The 18,245-nt window shown below is 44.4% G+C and overlaps 1 protein-coding gene across 3 annotated transcripts in view; it reads left to right on the forward strand.

Annotated features, from left to right (window-relative positions):
- Nucleotides 1–627: 627 nt before the first annotated feature.
- GFPT1 (glutamine--fructose-6-phosphate transaminase 1) overlaps nt 628–18,245 on the forward strand; it is a 34,199-nt gene continuing 16,581 nt past the window's right edge. For 2 of the 3 annotated variants that reach the window (XM_085242816.1, XM_085242815.1), the window contains exons 1-13: nt 628–783; nt 8,486–8,593; nt 9,554–9,661; nt 10,377–10,502; nt 11,189–11,247; nt 11,728–11,862; nt 12,435–12,496; nt 13,143–13,222; nt 13,667–13,720; nt 15,483–15,588; nt 16,573–16,736; nt 17,407–17,502; nt 17,626–17,723. In XM_085242816.1, coding sequence (XP_085098942.1) covers nt 678–783; nt 8,486–8,593; nt 9,554–9,661; nt 10,377–10,502; nt 11,189–11,247; nt 11,728–11,862; nt 12,435–12,496; nt 13,143–13,222; nt 13,667–13,720; nt 15,483–15,588; nt 16,573–16,736; nt 17,407–17,502; nt 17,626–17,723 — 1,302 coding nt within the window. In that variant the 5' untranslated portion in view covers nt 628–677. The remainder of the gene's footprint in view (nt 784–8,485; nt 8,594–9,553; nt 9,662–10,376; nt 10,503–11,188; nt 11,248–11,727; nt 11,863–12,434; nt 12,497–13,142; nt 13,223–13,666; nt 13,721–15,482; nt 15,589–16,572; nt 16,737–17,406; nt 17,503–17,625; nt 17,724–18,245) is intronic. The other variant, XM_085242817.1, reaches the window with a different exon arrangement.

An 18,245-nucleotide genomic window follows, 5' to 3' on the forward strand; every position in this document is an offset into this window, starting at 1 on the left:
GCTCAGTTCCCAATTAACAGCTCAATTCCTAATTACATTCACATCCTATGGACTGTGTCACTGCTGGGGTTAAAGTAGTGATGTTTCCAAAGCACACAGAGGGCTGTGCTGCTCACTTTGAAGCCTCACACAGTGCCCTCCTAGCTCTGTTTGGGTCCAGGCAGGTTATAATAGAAGGAAGGCCAACATCCATCTCTGCCCTGTTGGGTTTATATATGGATTTTAGGTTCTTTTATGGGCTCTATTGCAGTGTCAATATAAAGATAATTGAACCTTTTTCTTACAGAGGGACTTTGCTCTGTCTGTAGCCTCAGGCTTTCACTATTTAGTTATTATTTCCAAACATCATTTGGTTGTGGCAGAACCCAACACCCTGCGGTATGGACGTGCCTGTCCGCTCGGTCACACCCCGACTTTCATCTCACAGTCCCTTTATTCCCATCTCATTGGGCGCTGTGATAGAACCAGGAAGAAGCAGCAGCAGCAGCAGCCGGGCCACGTTGGCTGTGCTGAGTCATGCGGTTCCCGTTCCGCTGCCGGCTCCCCGGATCCTCGCAGCAGCTCGGGAGGGGCTCGCCGTGCCGTATCCCCACCTTACGGCCACACCGACGCTCCCTGCCCGCTCACTGTGCCACGTCCCAGGGGCGGGGCGGAGCGAGCGGCGCGGTCCAGTGACAATGCGGGTTGTGCGCATGCGCTCTGTGCGGCGGCGGGGGGCGGACGGGGCGGCCGCGACTGAGCAGAGAGCGGCAGCGAGGAGTGGAGCAGCGCGCAGCATGTGCGGTGAGGGCCGGGGCCTGAGGGGGTGGGATCTGCCCCTGCCCAACGGGGGTGAGGCTGACGAGGGGCACGAGGGGCCCCGTGTCCTTTTGGAGGGACTGTCAGCGCCTCTCGGGGGCGACTCGGCCGAAAATGCGGTGCGTGAAAGGCCTCAGTGCAGGGGGAGCCCCGGCGGCCGCGGGGCAGCGCGGAGGTATGCGGAGTCACAACGTGGGACGCGGCGCTGCCCGGCCCCGCGCGCGCTGCGGGCGGACAGGTCAACCCGCGGGGCTGTGCGTGTCCCGGAACCGCGCCCCCCCTCGTGCCCCGTTGGGTGCTGTGGTTGTCCCACCTCATCTCTCGGCCTCAGAACTGCAGTTCGTCCTTCTTTCTCTCCTTACCTTGCCTTCGTGTTGTTCCATGGTCTGTTGGTTAATTTTGCTTGTTCCCACGTTTCCTTATTTTTTTTTCCCTTTTTACTCGCAAAATCGGAATTGATGGTGTCAGTGAGATAGGGATCGGCTCTGCTCCAAGGTGATGACCTCAGGTCGCACCAACAGAGGTTCGGGTTGGGTATTGGGAACGATTTCTGCTCCCAAAGAGTAGTAATGCAGTGGCACAGTTGCTGGTGAGGTCACCATCCATGGAGGTGTCCCAGAACCATGGAGATGTGGCTGTGAGGACACAGTGGGCACGTTGGGGTGGGATTGGACCTGGGGACCTTCTTGCTCTCTTCCAAATCTCTTCTAGTGTTAACAATTCAATGATTTCATTCTGCATATTCAGTTTGTAGTGACCATTTCTTTCAGTGGCTCTGTGTCATTGAAGCAGGGTGAAGCCAACAAGCTGTGGAGCTCTATGAAGGCACACTCAGAAATTCATCTTTCACCCTCTGTTTAATCCTAACAATCGTAGAATGGCTTAGGTTGTAGGGATCCAACTCCCTGTCATGTGCATGCTGCTTGAATTTCTGTTGGAAGTACAAAGTGGAACAATACAAAGAATAGAAGGGATCGTTATTACTACCAACAGCTGACTGTAGGAATAGGGGTGTAGTTCTGGTGCCCTGTTGTTTGAGGGCCAGCCTTTGGGGTGGGCACTGTTAACATTCTGCCTTTCATCTTCTTAGCTGTGAGAAGCTCCAGGCACTCTGTGGGTAGTTATGTAGTTGCATTCAAGGTTTTAAACTTTTTTTTTCCTTTTTCATATTGGTCGTTTCATAAGGTTGTTCTTGGATGTTGGAAGTGTTTTATGAAACAGGGTGGAGAAACATCAAGGTTTAGTGGCTGTGTTGTTCTGGAAGCCAGAGACGTATCCTGCAGTGAAAAATGAGGGGAGCGTGTTTCTCTGAAGACTTACGGAATAGTAATAAGTATATCTTTATAAACTGAACTTCTGGATGCAGGAAGTGTATGAAGACAGCAAAACATTGCAGGAAACAGCAAAAGAGCTGCTTGAAGCCAACAGGTGCTGCTGCACAAGTTGTGGTCTCCTTGGCTGCTGTCATTCACAGCCCAGCTGGTGACACAACACCTGGATGACTGTAGTTTGGGCTCATACATTTCAATTCGGTGAAGGTTTGGGCTTTCCTGAGTGACAGAATCCATATCTCAATACCTGGTTCCTCCTTCATCCTCTATGGGGTCCTGATGGGATGGCTCTTGAGATGATGTTCTCATTTCTGTGTAAGTGACCTCCCAGAGTCCTGTGTTCTGATGTGCTTGTGTGGCACCCATGAAGATGAAGCAATCTCAGAATTCACTTTGTTGATGCCTAACACAAGTATGAGGTCTGGTGCATAGATAAGACTGTTCTTTTCACTTCGGATCATATCTCAAAAGGGTAGATTTTGTTCTTGATGTGTTTTACAGACTAGCTGTTTAAATAGTTAACCAGCTATTTGGATGCGCTTTGGTCTGAATGCACCAAACCAGTTCAGTGGCATCCATGATATGGTTTGGAAAACAGGTCTTTCAAGGTAGCCAGGCCTGATGGATTGTTCTGTAAATAAGTAAACCCATCATCTGCTTTAGAACAGCAAAAAAAGGGTTTCACAATTTAGATCCTGTGATATTGGTGATCACCGGAGATGAAAATGGGCTTAAGAAAGAGATTATTTTCCTGATTTTTCCCAGTCTATCATGCACATTATGTATGTGATATGCAGTACCTTCCATCTCATTTCTTGAAAACCAGGGATCTGATAATCCTCACTCACCATGACAAAAGATTATTCAGAATTGCCTGCTGGATGTGTGATAACATCATCCATTGGAGTGATTTTAGCAGTGTATAGTATGGTGTAAAGTTATTTGTTAACCTGGCAGTAAACCTAGCCTGAAGGCCTTTTGGCTTTTGTGAGAAAAGGATTAGGAGAAGCTCTTCTGAGTTACTTCATGTATTCGAGACACTGGGGGAGATAATGTGCTCTTATGTGGAAGTGATGATTCATTTCATTTTCCTGTGAGCTTACTGTGAAATAAGAGAGCATGAGAAGCGAAAAGGTCACAGGAAAAGAACGTTCTCAGAAAAGGTATTTTCGTGGCTGTCAGTAGAAATAATGAATGTCCATTTGGCAAAAACTCTATTCTGTCAACTGTTCATAAGGGGATCTTTATATAGCTGCCATTGAAATGCTCAGTTTTAGTGCCTGATTATTAAAAATTGGTTCAAAGACAGCTGAGTTTCGCAAGCACCTGAATATCCCCTCTGCTGGGGTAAGGATTTTAAGCAAATCTGTAAAAATCTCTTTAAAACAAACTTCCTTTGGTGTGTCAGGTCTTAGCATGATGCTTGGTCTGTTCAGTCCTTGTGTGCAAAGCCCTGTGTCGATTCACAATTTGAAATGTTTTATTCTATTGTAAAACATGACTACTCCTTTAATCCTAAAGTTTATTAGTGTCAAGTCCTGAAGTTATATTAGTGTATTCCAGACAGTAGCATTGTATTTTCAGAGCCTATCAGATATAAATTTCTGTAGTACACTTGCTGCTGTCTCCTAGATGGGAATTCACTGTTAAATATAGTTCTGGACTAGAATGAAGATCATGAGTGGTTTTTTCATTTCATGTGGCATGTATTTCACCTTGGAATACAACTCAAGGCTCGTCAGATCAGTGCTATTAAATGCTGTTCATGATGTCTGGTTTCCTGACTTGTTCCAGAGCCTAAGTTGGAGTGCAGGTATGGCATTATTACTGAAAAGGAGTATTGTTGGTTTGAGGCTAAATGTGTATGTTGAGCTGGAAGTGAAACTCTCGTTTTCAGATCTGCTGGGACCTGAAATTCTGGTGGGCTGTTTTAAGGAACGTTCTGCATAGAATCATAGAGTATGCCTAGTTGGAAGAGACCCATAAGGATCATCAAGTCCAACTCCTGGCCACACATAGAACTCCCGAAAAATCAGACTGTATGTCCAGATTTTTCTGTCTTCAGCACTTGGGATGAGGCTGGAAAGGGAGCTGAGCTGGTGGTGGGATGCTGATGGAAATCTACTTGTATAGCACTGAGTTTAGAATCATAGAATTGTTAAGGTTGGAACAGACCACTAAGATCCCCATGTCCAGCTCATCCCACTATGCCTACTGACCACATCCCTCAGTGCCACATCTCCACGGTTCTGGAACACCTCCAGGGATGGTGACCTCACCACCCCCCTGGGCAGCATGTTCCAGTGCCCAACCACTCTTTCCAAGAATTTTTTCCTAATATCCAACCCAGTGTGTTTCTATTGACTGTTGTGATGTAAATGAGTTGTCACTTTGATGGCAAAATTGGCACTTTGTGATGGAGCGCTCTGTACAGAACCTTCAAGCAGCTGTAAAGATCTGTGCGTTTCCTCTCATTTTTTGAGTCATTTACATTGATTCGAATATAAGCACTGAGAGAGAGAGAGAACAAGGATTTGATAAGATGTGATCTGAAGAAGAACATCTCTGTTGTGCAGAAAGAGTGTCTTTTACAGCCTATAAAACACAAGGTGGGGTTGCATTGTGCCATCCTACATTGCCACGTCCCACCTCAGAGAAGGATAAAGTGATGCTTGTTCAGCTGGGGAATAAAAAGAGGTTCTTTTCTGTGCTTTGCCTCATGCTGGGATGTCAGCATCATCTGAGCACCCTTTGGCTTGCACAGCCACGTTCCCTTCTGGAGGGTTGCACAGATGTGGCCAGTATCTTGGGGTGCAACTCAGGAGCAAAGTGCTGTGTGCAAAACTCCTTTTGCTGGCTGCTGAGAGAAGTAAATATTTTTTTTTTTTCCCAAGAGCCCACTTAAATCAGTGAAGCATGACAAGCAATTAATGCCTTGGGCTTTTTTTCTCCTCTGTTGAGGGCAGCAGAACTGTATTTAAAAATGGAAGGTGATTATAAGATGTGATTGCTCATCTCTTTCTGAATAATACAGTGGTGATGGTAGAGGCAGTAAAAATGCTGTTGTGTATGTGTGGGTTGAAGCTTTCTCCAGCTATGAAGAATTACCTCATTATAGGATGTTTGAGAAAGAGAAAATGGAAATATTTCCAGTAAATGGAAATGTTGTTTACACACAGTTCATCGTGATCAGATGTCATGAATGGATGATGAACCTTCAAGTATTTAGTTTTAACTTGCTGCTAGGCTCACATTCATTTTCACGTGCCTTATTGTCCTTGATATTACACTGTTTATTTTTAATTCTTTTTTTTTTTTTTAATGCATATTTTTCCTGTTTTCTCTGTGTTTTAAACCTGCTCGTCATACTTCCCTTCTCATTTGTAGAAAGGTGCAAGGCTCACTGGTGAGTTTGTAGAGTTACGTTTTTGGAGTGACCTCTCCATTATCACTCCATCTACTTTCTTCTCAAGACCTCCCAGTATTTAAAAGTCTCTTTTCTCTGTAGCATGTTTTACAGCATTAATATCACATTTACATGCTTATAGTTGGCTTTTTTCCACAGTCTATGTGTTACGATAAAAATCACTTTATTTTGTAGTTTTCTCCATCTTAGATTCCAACTTTTCCCCAGTCCTTATGAGTAATCTGAATACAGTTGTGCTGTAATTAATACATTTTCAATGCCTGAGGCATATACTTCCCTTCTTGATGGATGTCTTCTGGTTGTTTACAGTACAAGCACAAATAAACGCTATTTCAGTGTCATTCCAGTTGAGCCATCCCTGTCTGGGAGGAATTTCTTCTCTTTTTGTCTGTTCAGGTGTGACTGAACTCTATTAACGTGGGCAATAGGGCCACCATGAGGCCTCCCCTCGGCCTCCTCTTCTTCGGGCCAAGCCAACCAAGGGCACTCAACTGCTTTTCATACGTCTTGCCTACTAGACCCTTTCCCATCCTTATGGGCTCTCCTTTTGGACTTCTCTAACAGTTTTGTGTCCCTTCTGATGCTGTGGCATGGAGAGGGGCACTCTGCCCTCCGCAGCTCTTTGTTGTGGAGTCCTGGAGCTGCTGATGGCTACCAGGTTGGGTAATGAGGCAGCAGGGCAGCTGCTGAGACCACCTGGATTGTTCCTTTACCCACCCCTTCCCCTGTCCTCTCTTCTTCTGCAGTTTCTTCTCTCAATTCATGGGAGTTCTGGTGCACTATTTGCTTGCCAGCCTGTCCTGTGTTTATTTGCCTGTGAGTCACTCACGCTGGTGAAGAAGGCCTCTTCTGTGCTCCATCAATGAGGCTCTTGTGTGTCTGGTTCTGTGTGGGGAAGGGCTCCAGGAGTGGCCTCGTTCTGCATTCAAACCCCATGCACCTCATGATTAGTCTTCATTTGCTAAAAGGAGCCTATCCCACATGGGTGGTGTCATGCTGTGATGCTGGAAGAACTCGTGGATACTTGGATGAGTCTGGTGGTGCCACAGCAAGATGGCCAGTGTGCTTTTGAGGGGACATTATGGAGAGCTGCTTGAATATGAGGAGCTGCCCCATACTGGGATTGTAGGGCTTTATGGAGAGCTGCTGGGAACGAGGAGCTGCCCAGAACCACCAGTGAAAGGTGGGCAGCTCAAGTGTTTCCTGTTTCTGTAATTGCATGTTGTATGGGAACTGCTGAATCACAGCCTGAACCTCTGATCGATCACCTGAGGTGAGCAATGAGTCAGCCTGGGAGCACAGGTGAAGGCAATTCTCCTGTGCTGCTGGAAGGGGTGGAGCCTGGCTGCACCTCTCCTAAGCCATTTAAGAGCTGACTGCCAGTGGGGAAGGATCTCTTTTTGGAGATCCCTCCTTTAGAGTTTTACAGCGAGCCCAGGATAAAAGTAAGTATTCTATCTATTCTTTCTTTGGTGTAATAACCTGCTTAGCCTAACTTTCTTATATTTCATAATTATAACATTTGTATATTCATTGATTATACATACGTGCTGGTTGTAATTATGGCTTCTGAGCCTGCTTGACTTTGGGTTGGTGTGTAGATGGAAAGAGAAATCTCAGGAGTTTCTGGAACTCAGTGTGCTTTTTTTTTTTTTTTTTTTTAACAGTATTTTGGGTACCTATTTGGGAGGTTTCAGACAAATAAGAGAGGGGCTTTTCCAGTTGCCAGCTAATAAAGCGGTTTGCTTTATACTTCTGGATAAGACCTGGCAGCCACATAGAGGATTTCAGGCTTCTAGGATATAGCTGAAATATGCAGCCTGTCAGCCTGGGTGACAGCTCTTTGGAGTCAACTCACTTGTGAACAGGGACTGCTGTGTGTCTGAAGGATAAAGTTTTTAGAATTGGAGTGAACGAAGCATCTCAAATTGTAAAATTTTTGTTTTGCTGGAAGAGTTTGGAGAGTGAGGATTGGGAGGGTGAAAGCAGAAGGAGCTTTTGAAACGTGGCCAAGGTTGTTAACTGCTGTCTCTGTTTTATTAGTTGTTGAGATTTCAGCTGTGCACTGCAGGAATTGTGGGTGAGGGACTCGCTCTATCCATTTAGGTGCAAGAATAGGTTGAATAGATCCCATTGACAGGTGGCCACAGCTGGTTGGTGTAGGATGTCAGGAGCAAACGAAGAGAAATTGTAGTTTTCTATAATTCTAGCCTTGATATTCTTACAGGTGGTTATGGGGAAAGGCTTTGGGATTAGGAGAAGTGAAGGCAGGAGCAAAAGACACTGAGGAAGGAATCATCGTGGAGGTAAAATCTTCCATGCAGAAGTTTGGGAACTGAGGAACATTATATGGCAGCACCATTTGGAGAAAAAAAAAAAAAAATTGGGATTTGGGATTGGGATGCCTTTAAGAAGGACTTTGAGTGGGTAGGGACCGAACTCCCTTCTCAGCGTGTGTGGATGTTTACATGAAACTGCCATGCTTTTATTCCATGCAGGTGTTTTTCTCCTTTAAAAAAAAGGAAATGACAATTTTCCAGCATGGATATTTCTAGCATCCAGTAAGTGTCTTTGCACATTCGTGCTCCCTGATGGCACCAAAGCTAATCTTTCTGAAATAGAGTTGTAGCTGGTGTTGGAGATCCAGGAATTTGCATATCCCTATCACCATGATGTGTTTGCATCCCAGTTGCTTAAAAATAGAAGCAGTGATCTATCAGCCTTTGCAGCCCTCTGGAAAAATAACCTCATTACTTTGAAAGTGTTGATTGCAGGAGTTAAATTAAGTTTTCCCAAATTTTTATGTGGGAGGAACTTAGGAAAGCTATTCAAGGCAAAATTCATCTTGAAAATGGTTCTTAAGCACCAAAAACCCGATTTTCCTCAGTTGTGACTTTATGGGGACATTATGCTTTTTTTTTCTATGCAGGCATCTTTGCTTACTTGAACTACCATGTTCCCCGGACAAGAAGGGAGATTCTGGAGACCCTTATCAAAGGTCTCCAGCGGTTGGAGTACCGTGGTTATGACTCTGCAGGTAACAGTGGCTCTTTTTTGGATTTTGGCTTAGAGATTCTCATGGTGTTGTGAATGTTTTCTACTGTCTTTTGCTTTTGAAGTAAGCTGAAACACAAATTGGATATGCATATGGTTGTGTGGTTGGAGGATTGGCTTAACTTTCAACATGTGGGTTTCTATAAGTGTTCTTGATGCCTGGCATTTAAGGACTGGGCCCCCCAGTACAAGGCGGAGCTATTGGAGAGGGTCCAGAGGAGGGCCACAAAGATGATCAGAGGGCTGGAGAACCTCCCATACGAAGACAGGCTGAAGAGCTGGGCTTGTTCAGCCTGGAGAAAAGAAGGCTGTGGGGTGACCTCATTGCAGACTTCCACTACCTAAAGGGAGCCTATAAACAGGAGGGGAGTCAACTCTTTACAAGGGTAGATAATGGCAGGACAAGGGGAAATGGTTTTAAGTTGAAGGAGGGAAGATTTAGGTTGGATGTCAGGGGGGAAGTTCTTTACAGAGAAAGTGGTGTGGTGCTGGAACAGCTGCCCAGAGAAGTTGTGGATGCCCAATCCCTGGAGGTGTTCAAGGCCAGATTGGATGGGGCCCTGGGCAGCCTGGGTTAGCATTACATGTGGAAGTTGGTGGCCCTGCACACAGCATGGGGGTTGAAGCTTGATGATCCTTGAGGTCCCTTCCAACCCAAGCCATTCAGCAATTCTATTACTTGAATTGTAGAATCACAGAATGCATCGGGTTGGAAGGGGACCTTAAAGATCATCTATTTACAACCTCTCTACCGTGGTATTGAAAATACCTCCAAGATGACAAAGGGAAGATTGACTTTCAGTCTCAAGGGTTTCTTGCCTTTTCTTTTGGAGAGAGAAAAGGCATTGTAAAGGAAAAAGGCAGCAGTATTTCTTTACATAAATAGCTGTAACACGGGTTCTGCATTTCACACTATTTCTTTATGTTCCATGATGATGCTTAGGTGTGGGAATCGATGGTGGCAACGACAAAGACTGGGAAGCTAAGGCTTGCAAAATCCAGCTTATCAAACGGAAGGGGAAAGTGAAGGCTCTGGATGAAGAGGTGCACAGTATGTATTGTTCTTTCACTCTTTGCTCTCTTCCATTGAAATGTTTTCTCATGTCATTTTGTTTTGATTATCATCTATTTTATGCAGAAAAACACTTATTTGGAAATAACTTCTAGGTAAAGTGCCAGAGGTATAAGTACTCATACATGTGCTGCAGAGGACCTGAGAGCATGAAGTTACAGAGAAACCCTGTTTTCTCAGGAAGTAGTAATCACATGCTATTAATGTTAAATAGATTTGAAATACAGTTTAAAACCTGACAAAACAAACAAACTTTCCTTAAACTGGGAAAATGGGAGATCCTGGGAGATAGTTATTAGACATCTAGAGCTTGGCCATGAAGCAAGAAGAATGTACTAATAAGTTCAGTTTTATATTTCTATCTGTAAAGCAGTCAATCTGCATAGCAGTGAAGTAGGTAAATGGCTACAAGTAGGCACTGATGTCTGTAACTGCCAAATTAATGAGAGAGCACCAAGTGAGGTCTTGTCCATCTTTTTCTCTTGATATTTCCTTGATTTTAAAACTAGAATCATTACATCTGTACTGAACACAGAGTCACAAAGTTGTTTGGTCACAACTTGGCGTTTCGTTAGGTTTGCCAATTCTTCTAGCTGCCTCAGTATTGTTATCTCTGTGGACCTGGGAGGTGGGACAAGATTCTCCCAGTGGCTTTGAGTCGCGTTAATAAACCTTCTCCCACTTTTGCCTGCAGAGCAGCAGGACATGGATCTCGACATCGAGTTTGACGTGCACCTTGGAATTGCTCACACCCGTTGGGCTACCCATGGAGAGCCCAATCCCGTCAACAGCCACCCGCAGCGCTCGGATAAAAACAATGGTGAGAACTTTTGCTTGGCATCTGGCTTTCTGGGACACTGGGAAGGGTGGCTGGACCCAGAATGGGTGGTTTAATGCAGACTGTGGTGCTGAGCACAGTCATTGGGAAGCGGGAGGAGATTGAGTCTGATTTTCACCATGGGGAAGTTCTCATGAGCTGCTTGCATCACTGATTGATCTCATGGAGGGCTGGGGTCAGCATCCCAGGGGTTCAATGGGTGCATGGCCATAGTGCAAGAAAAGTTAACAACACAGAATGAAATTGTATGGTAAGAACCTACCCAAATATTCTTCGGATTTTTTTTTTTATCTTCCCTCTCTTTCTTTTTTTTTTTTTTTTTTTTTTTTTCTGATCAACACCACTGGACAGAAGTGGCTTGGTTGGTTGGTTTTTTTTTTTTTTTTTTTTTTGCGCTGTAGCAGCCCAGGGGACAGCATCAACAATCTGACAGGAGGAGTGAAGTGTTCATTTATTTCCAGCAGGGTCATTATTATCTTCTGCCACTTACAACCAAACAATGGGGAAGGGCAAGGAAATCATACCAGCAAGAGAAACTCTTCTCTTCATTCTGGTGCCTTTACAGACCGTAAAGATCTGTAATCCCTGCTGTTTATTGGGTGTAGTGCTGCAGTGGGCACAGGCAGGTGCCAGTTGCCAGGCTGAACCGTGTCTTCCTCTGTTTGCAGAGTTCATTGTCATCCACAATGGCATCATCACCAACTACAAAGATCTGCGGAAATTCCTGGTGAGCAGAACACTGGTGGTGTTGGGAGGGATCACGAGCCCCCCAGGCACTCCCAAGCTGCATTAGCACATGCTCATTCAGCATTCATTCCTTTTCTCAGTCTTCCATTTGCACTCTCACTCTCCCACTCCCCTGCTCCTTACCACTTCCTTGCTCACAGTCACCCTTGAACTCATGCACACTCATGAGCACCCACTCTTGCTCTTCTCCTTGCACTGTTGCACTTTTGTATTTGCGCTTACTGACACACACACACTCTACCTCATGCTTTCTCTTCTACTCTTCTTGCACTCGTGCCCCCATGTGCACTTCCACTCTCTCACTTAATTAATTAATGGAATTGGGAATTAATGGAGTGGGAAGAAAGGATGGATGAGTGGGTGAGAGGGAGAAAATGAAAGATGGAAGGCAAAATGGAAAGGAGGGGAAGGGAGAGATAGGAAACAGAGGGTTGGTTACCAATGTGTGCTGTTGCTGCAGGAGAGCAAGGGCTATGACTTTGAGTCAGAAACGGACACAGAGAGCATCGCCAAACTGGTGAAATACATGTATGACAACCGGGACAGCGACGACGTCAGCTTCACCACTCTGGTGGAGAGAGTCATCCAGCAGCTGGTAATGCATGGGGCACATGTGTGGGGTGGGAACGCAGGGATGGATGGGGACAGACACGCATCGTAGGAGCGATAACCAGGGAGTGCTGTTTGAGACAGAGTCAGGTCCAGGCAGTGTGTGCTTGCAGTCTGCCTGCAGTCTCCATCTGGAAGAGATGCTGACCCCTGGTGGGAACTCCACCGCACAGCCTGGCTTCCATGTCAGCTGTGGCTGAACTGTGCAGGACTAGGATCCATCACAGTGCACATCTCTTCCCAGGGCAGGTTGCTCAGGAGGTGTTTTTTTTCCCTAGTGATTTCTTTGGCAGAAGCTGCAGTAACTGCTGACAGGAACAAGTGTTGCTTTTTATCAGTTTTTTTCCCTCATAAGTTCCCTGTGAGCTAACACAAGAGTGCTTGCAGGGACTGCCAGGCAATTCAGAACTCAGTGAGTGGCTGAGGAAGAGCCTAGAGCACCTGGTGGCTCCAAAGCATCAGTGAAATCTGCTCAGTATCTCCAACATACTGAGATGCCTAAAATCCTGCCCTGGCCTCAAATGAAGGGATAAACCGTTTGTATTTCTTTCATTCTAGGAAGGTGCTTTTGCCCTCGTATTCAAAAGCGTTCATTATCCTGGTCAAGCAGTTGGCACGAGGTAAGTATTTGTATATTAAAAACCAGTCTTGGTGCACCCAGCCTCGAGGTATGTTCCCTCCTAAGCCAAGATAGAAGACAACAGAAATTGTTCTCATGGTATATGGTAGGGTGTGTGGTGTATATGGTAGGGTGAGCTTGACTGTTGTTTTTCACGTCTCCGACTATTACAACAAAATTCCAAAGAGCAGAATGGTTTCATTGGAAGGGTGCACCAAGTATTTTAAAGGTTTCTTTGTAACCTGTGTTACAATTGGAAGAGGGCAGCTCTGAGCTTTGGGAGGAACAGCTTTTTCTCTAGACTTCTGGTTACAAGAGCTTTAAAAGGAAATGGTTTTCTCTTTTCTGTGTTTGCAGCATGTGGGCAAGTGCTTCATTTGACTTGCAGACAAGCCAGCCTGGTGTCCTTCTCCACCTTTGAACATGAGGATCAGTCCAGTTGATTTAACCACATGCGTTAACATAATAACCAAGTTCAAATTTCCATGATGATAACTGTAGGTGCACACAGTGAGCAGCAGTCCTTGTGTTCCTGGCTCAGGCATCTGGGATTTGGGTTACGCTCACAGAGCTAATGCTGAATTTGGGACACGTTTTAGCTCAGTCAAACCTTTGGGTGCTGAGGATTGTCACTCGGTGTCTTGCAGACGAGGCAGCCCTCTGCTCATAGGAGTGCGCAGTGAGCACAAGCTCTCCACTGACCACATCCCCATCCTGTACCGTACAGGTAAGCATGAGCTTTAATGTCCTCTGACTGCAAGCAAAATGCATCTTATTGCAGTACAGTTCAACTTAGATCCTTGCATTCATGTTATGTGTGTGGCATGTTGGCATTCAGAAGTTTATTTGCTTTTAAGAAAGTGCTTTGCCAGCACTGTCACGAACCTTATTTTATTTCCCCATAATGAAAATTGTTAAAACCATTCAGTTACTGAGCACTGAGTCATTTTCTGAGTGCTACAGTGATCATAAGGACTATCCCAGTATGTTTTCCTCCTTCTTAATGGTGCTGCTAATGATACCTTGCTGCATTATGAGAAACCAGTCCTAGTGAGCTGTCTATTTGATCTTGGTTGATGTTGGATAATTAGCAGTAATTCCTCATGTATTTATGTAACACCCTTCTTTTTTCCCCACTGATCTGAATTTTGTTTTCCAATTACGCTTTCAGCTGTACAGTCTATGGATCATTCTTTTGATGGAATATCCATAAATGTGGAGGAAGGTGCCCACCAAAGAAAATCTCATAGTTGACATTTCACACAAATCCTCCAGTTTGTTAGGAATCAAAAATGGAGCAAATAAGCATTGTTTCTTTACTGTGTGGTTATTGCTTTCCATGTAATCTAGTGAAACAAATGGGATAGCTGGAATTTCTTCTGGATCACGAACACCATGAGCAACAGACAGGAAAATCCACTGAACCTATTTCAAGTGTTGTGCCCTAATACTTGACAGTGAGGTTTACGTGTGACTGCAGCTCACTTCCCTTTGCTCTATTAACATGGCTGTATTTGTGCAGCTTGAAATATATGGGGCACTTAATAGGACAAACCATTTTTAATCTCGTATTAAGTACTTAATTTAATCACACCTTCGTGTGTGTTCTGATGAACTGAGTTCACATCTGGAGCTGGAAAGAGCAACATTGTTCATCTGTGCAGCAGTGCCTTCGCAGATCTGCAGTGTACTTGGAGTTGTGGTAAGGGAGAGAGAGATGGTATTAAAATGTACTCCAGACATATCCCTCCTCCCCTTTTTGTTATACCTGTGTTAACTCTCCGTGGCATTTCAGGTCTTTGATTTAGAAGGGGAAAGATTCTGTGTTGCTCATAGATTCTAGTCATTGTGAAGTGAGTGCTATACAGCACAATCCAGGTTACCCTCAGATAATTGGGTCATCTCTGGGCAAATAGATAAGAGCTATAACTGGTTGATAACACTCATTGTAACTTTTCAGCCACTCCTTGGTTAAGATACAGATATTGTCCGTTCCAACTCCAGCTCAGAGGAAAGCATTGCAACATAGTAAAGTCAGTGTGGGGAAATGCATTTTGAGAAGCAAAATTTGCATGTTTTGATCAAGTGTGGGTACTTCTGTTGGAGATTGGCCACTAACACCTTCGCTCTTTCTTTTCCCTCATTTACTGACCTGATGAAGTGGAGGGCCCTAAACTCTTGGCTGAGTGAAACCTTATGAAGTATCAACATGAAAGCAGTATTTTTCCTTTACATTTGCAGTGCTACAAATCTCAGCATTACGTTACCAAATCAAGTTGGTTCTTAGTCCTATGTCCTTCATTCTTCTTAGATACTTCCTTCCCAGCAGAGTAGGACAAATCTTGAATCCAACTGAGAAGCTTGTATTTGGTATCTCGGGAGCAATGCCAAGTGCTTAATCATGAATCCTTCATCTGTGTCTGAGCACATTAGCTCAGCCAGACAGAAACAGGTTTGAATTACTGCTGGAGGTGCTCAGGTGGCATGAAAGAATGTCATCTGGGACAAGAAACTGACAAAGAAAGAGCAATCCTGCTTGCTTTCTCAAAGCTCCAGGACAGTTAGTGAAACATGAGCACAGGAGGCATTTGTAATGATAAACAGGACGTATTCAACTGGGAAAATATTGGTAAATGTGACTGCTCGTAAAGCAGCGTGAGTTCTCTTTTCCTAGTGGAGTCATGCATAAACTTTCTTTTACTGCTGTTTTTCTATAAACTTAAAACTCTGCATGCAACGTTATGCTTGCAGGTTTAACTCAAAAGCACATAAAAAGCATGTAAGCAAACTGAGAAAATGTACCACGATATAATTATTGGTGTGCTGCCCTCTATTCATTGTTGCTGTTCAATTTACTGTGACTGCTCACAGTGACGGAAATAGTGCTTCATGTTGGTACTGTGCCTTGGGACCTTTGGCTGAGCATAACCCTGCAGCTTATTCTGCATTTGTCAGTGTGTACAGTTCCTAACCCTTGTGTCTTTTAGGTAAGGATAAGAAGGGAAGCTGCAACCTGTCTCGTGTGGACAGCACCACCTGCCTCTTCCCTGTTGAGGAGAAAGCTGTGGAGTACTACTTTGCTTCTGATGCTAGGTAATGTGCTACAGCGTCTTTCAATGTGGATATAGATTTGTTCTTTAGAGGCAGATCTTAACTACTATTAAGATTCCAGAGGTGTGTTGGGAAATCTGGGAGAGCACAGACCTAAAGTAACAGGACGGATGTTGCTTCTCCAGTGATCTCTGTATACAGGCAATTCCTTTGTTGTCAGAGGTGGCTTATTTTAGTGGAAGTGGGAAGGAACAACTTGACAACAGCATTATCAGAACTGGTGGTTTTCTGTGTATTGGGGAAATCAATACTTGTTGCAGAAACGTGAAAGCACTGCAGTGCTCAACTCAGGGCGTTTTGTCAGAGTGTTTTGGAGAGTCTTGGGGTATCTATCCCTCCATGCTCTGATCTCACAGAGCTCGCCCAAGATCAGAACAAAAACTGCTAAAATAGTGAGCTGATGTGCTTCAGTGCAGTTCTCTTTGAGTAAGAGAGCAGAGTCTGAGGTCTAATGGTAGTTCCATTATTGGCGCTCCTCAAGTAGCCTGCAAGCAGGGAAGGTGTTCAGTAGTACCCAGTGCTTGGAGCATGTCGAAGTAGATCTTAAAGCACTTTAAGAGGTGGCCAGGTTGCTCAAGGTATTATAGATGGGGAAAATGAGATACAAGGAGGAACGATTGCTCATCACTGGAAAAGGAAAGGGACTCTGCACCTGCAGTTGAGCATCCTGTGTGTTACCTTCTTCCTGACTTCCACTCTAGCTCCTAATGCTTAGATCCCATTACTTTGTCTGAGGAGCTCATAGTTTCTTCTTCAAGCAGGTACTGAGCTCAATAATGAGGTGGATGGGAAAAATCCAGTTATATTGGCAGTGTGGAAATGTTCTTCACAATGTTCTTCTCTTCTTAAAAAATAAAATTCCATTGATACGAGTAACTTCTAAAATCTTTGATTATAAATAGGGCTGTAGCCTTCGTATTTCTGTGGCAAATAATGTCTTATGGCACATGATATATGCCTTTATAGCGCTGTCATTGAGCATACCAACAGAGTGATTTTCCTTGAGGATGATGACGTAGCAGCTGTGGTTGATGGCCGTCTTTCCATTCACCGGATCAAACGTACAGCAGGCGATCATCCCGGGCGCGCCGTGCAAACCTTGCAGATGGAACTTCAACAGATTATGAAGGGTAACTCTTCTGAATGTCACCTGGGTAGATGCACATACCCACTGTCACAGAATTATTCAGGTTGTGAAGGACCTCTGGGGATGCTCTGGCCCTGCACAACCTGGATCAAGTTGTTTTATTCAAGTAAGAGAGCAGAGACTGAAATCTGATGGTAATTCTAATACAACCCAAATCAGGTTGTTCAGATCATTATTTAGTTGAGTTTGGAGTATGTGAAAGGATGGAAATCCCACAGACCCTCTTAGCACCTGTTCCAGTGCTTGACCTCACCATCATGGTGCAAGAAATCGATCTTGCATGTAATGAGACTTTTCCTCAAGCTAACACCGTAACAAGAGTTGTGGGGCTGAGGATTTTCCCTCCTGCTTGGAGGCATCAGTACGTTCTGAGATTGAACCCTAACCAGCTTGGATCTAACCATTAGTCACCTTGAATCTAATTCTTATGATGAGCTGATGCTTTGGTAGAAAATGAAATGAAATGAACCTTAATAGTAAGGTTCATTAGGTACAAGAATGAAAAATCATCTCTGACTGATAACTGGCATGTCAGTGACTGTGATTAAAGCTTTTCCCCACGTGAATGTGAACTCACATTCACGTGGGGAAAAGTAAATAAAAGTATTATCTTGTAAATAAAAGTATTATCTTGTTTCTTATTTATTTTATAGGTAACTTTAGCTCGTTCATGCAAAAGGAGATTTTTGAGCAGCCAGAATCCGTTGTTAATACCATGAGAGGAAGGGTCAACTTTGATGACTACACTGGTAATTGAGATGAATCCTTCTTTATTTCTGGCAGCACAACATCCAGCAATTATTCACACCAGTAATCTTGAGAAGTTCTGGTACTTGGCTACCCTAATTTTTCTCTCTGAATCTTGCCTGCAGTGAATCTTGGTGGCTTGAAGGATCACATTAAGGAGATTCAGAGGTGTCGTCGTCTAATCCTTATTGCCTGCGGGACGAGTTACCATGCTGGAGTTGCAGTAAGTGGTCAGTCTTGATCTGTTTGTGAGCTGTAAGTAGAGCTGAATGATGCTGCATCTGTCAGCAGGATAAGGATGAGATGATAATGCTCAGCAAATGTGTACTGCTTGGTAAAGATCCTTTGGAAGCTGTATTTACCAGACTTTCAAATTGCCAGCAGCAAAGATAGAATCATAGAATGGCCTGGGTTGAAAAGGACCTCAAAGATCATCTAGTTTCAACTCCCCTACCACAGGCAGGGTTGCCAACCACCAGACCAGGCTGCCCAGAGCCATATCCAGCCTGGCCATGAATGCATCCTGGAACAAGATAGGAACTAAAAGTTTGTACACTTGAGTGTTCTATGAAAATGTTGATAGTATTCAGTTGAGTAGCCACAACAAGCTTCTGACTTGGTCTGGATACTGTTGGTGGCTCTTGAATTCACTAGTAATACAAGTTGCAGTCTGGTGGAATGACATTCTATAAGTAGGAAGAATTTTTCAGAAGAATTGGAAGCAGTTGGCCCTATAGGCTTTTTA

Source organism: Meleagris gallopavo, chromosome 24, assembly GCF_905368555.1.
Source record: "Meleagris gallopavo chromosome 24, MGAL_WU_HG_1.1, whole genome shotgun sequence".
Lineage (NCBI taxonomy): Eukaryota > Metazoa > Chordata > Aves > Galliformes > Phasianidae > Meleagris > Meleagris gallopavo.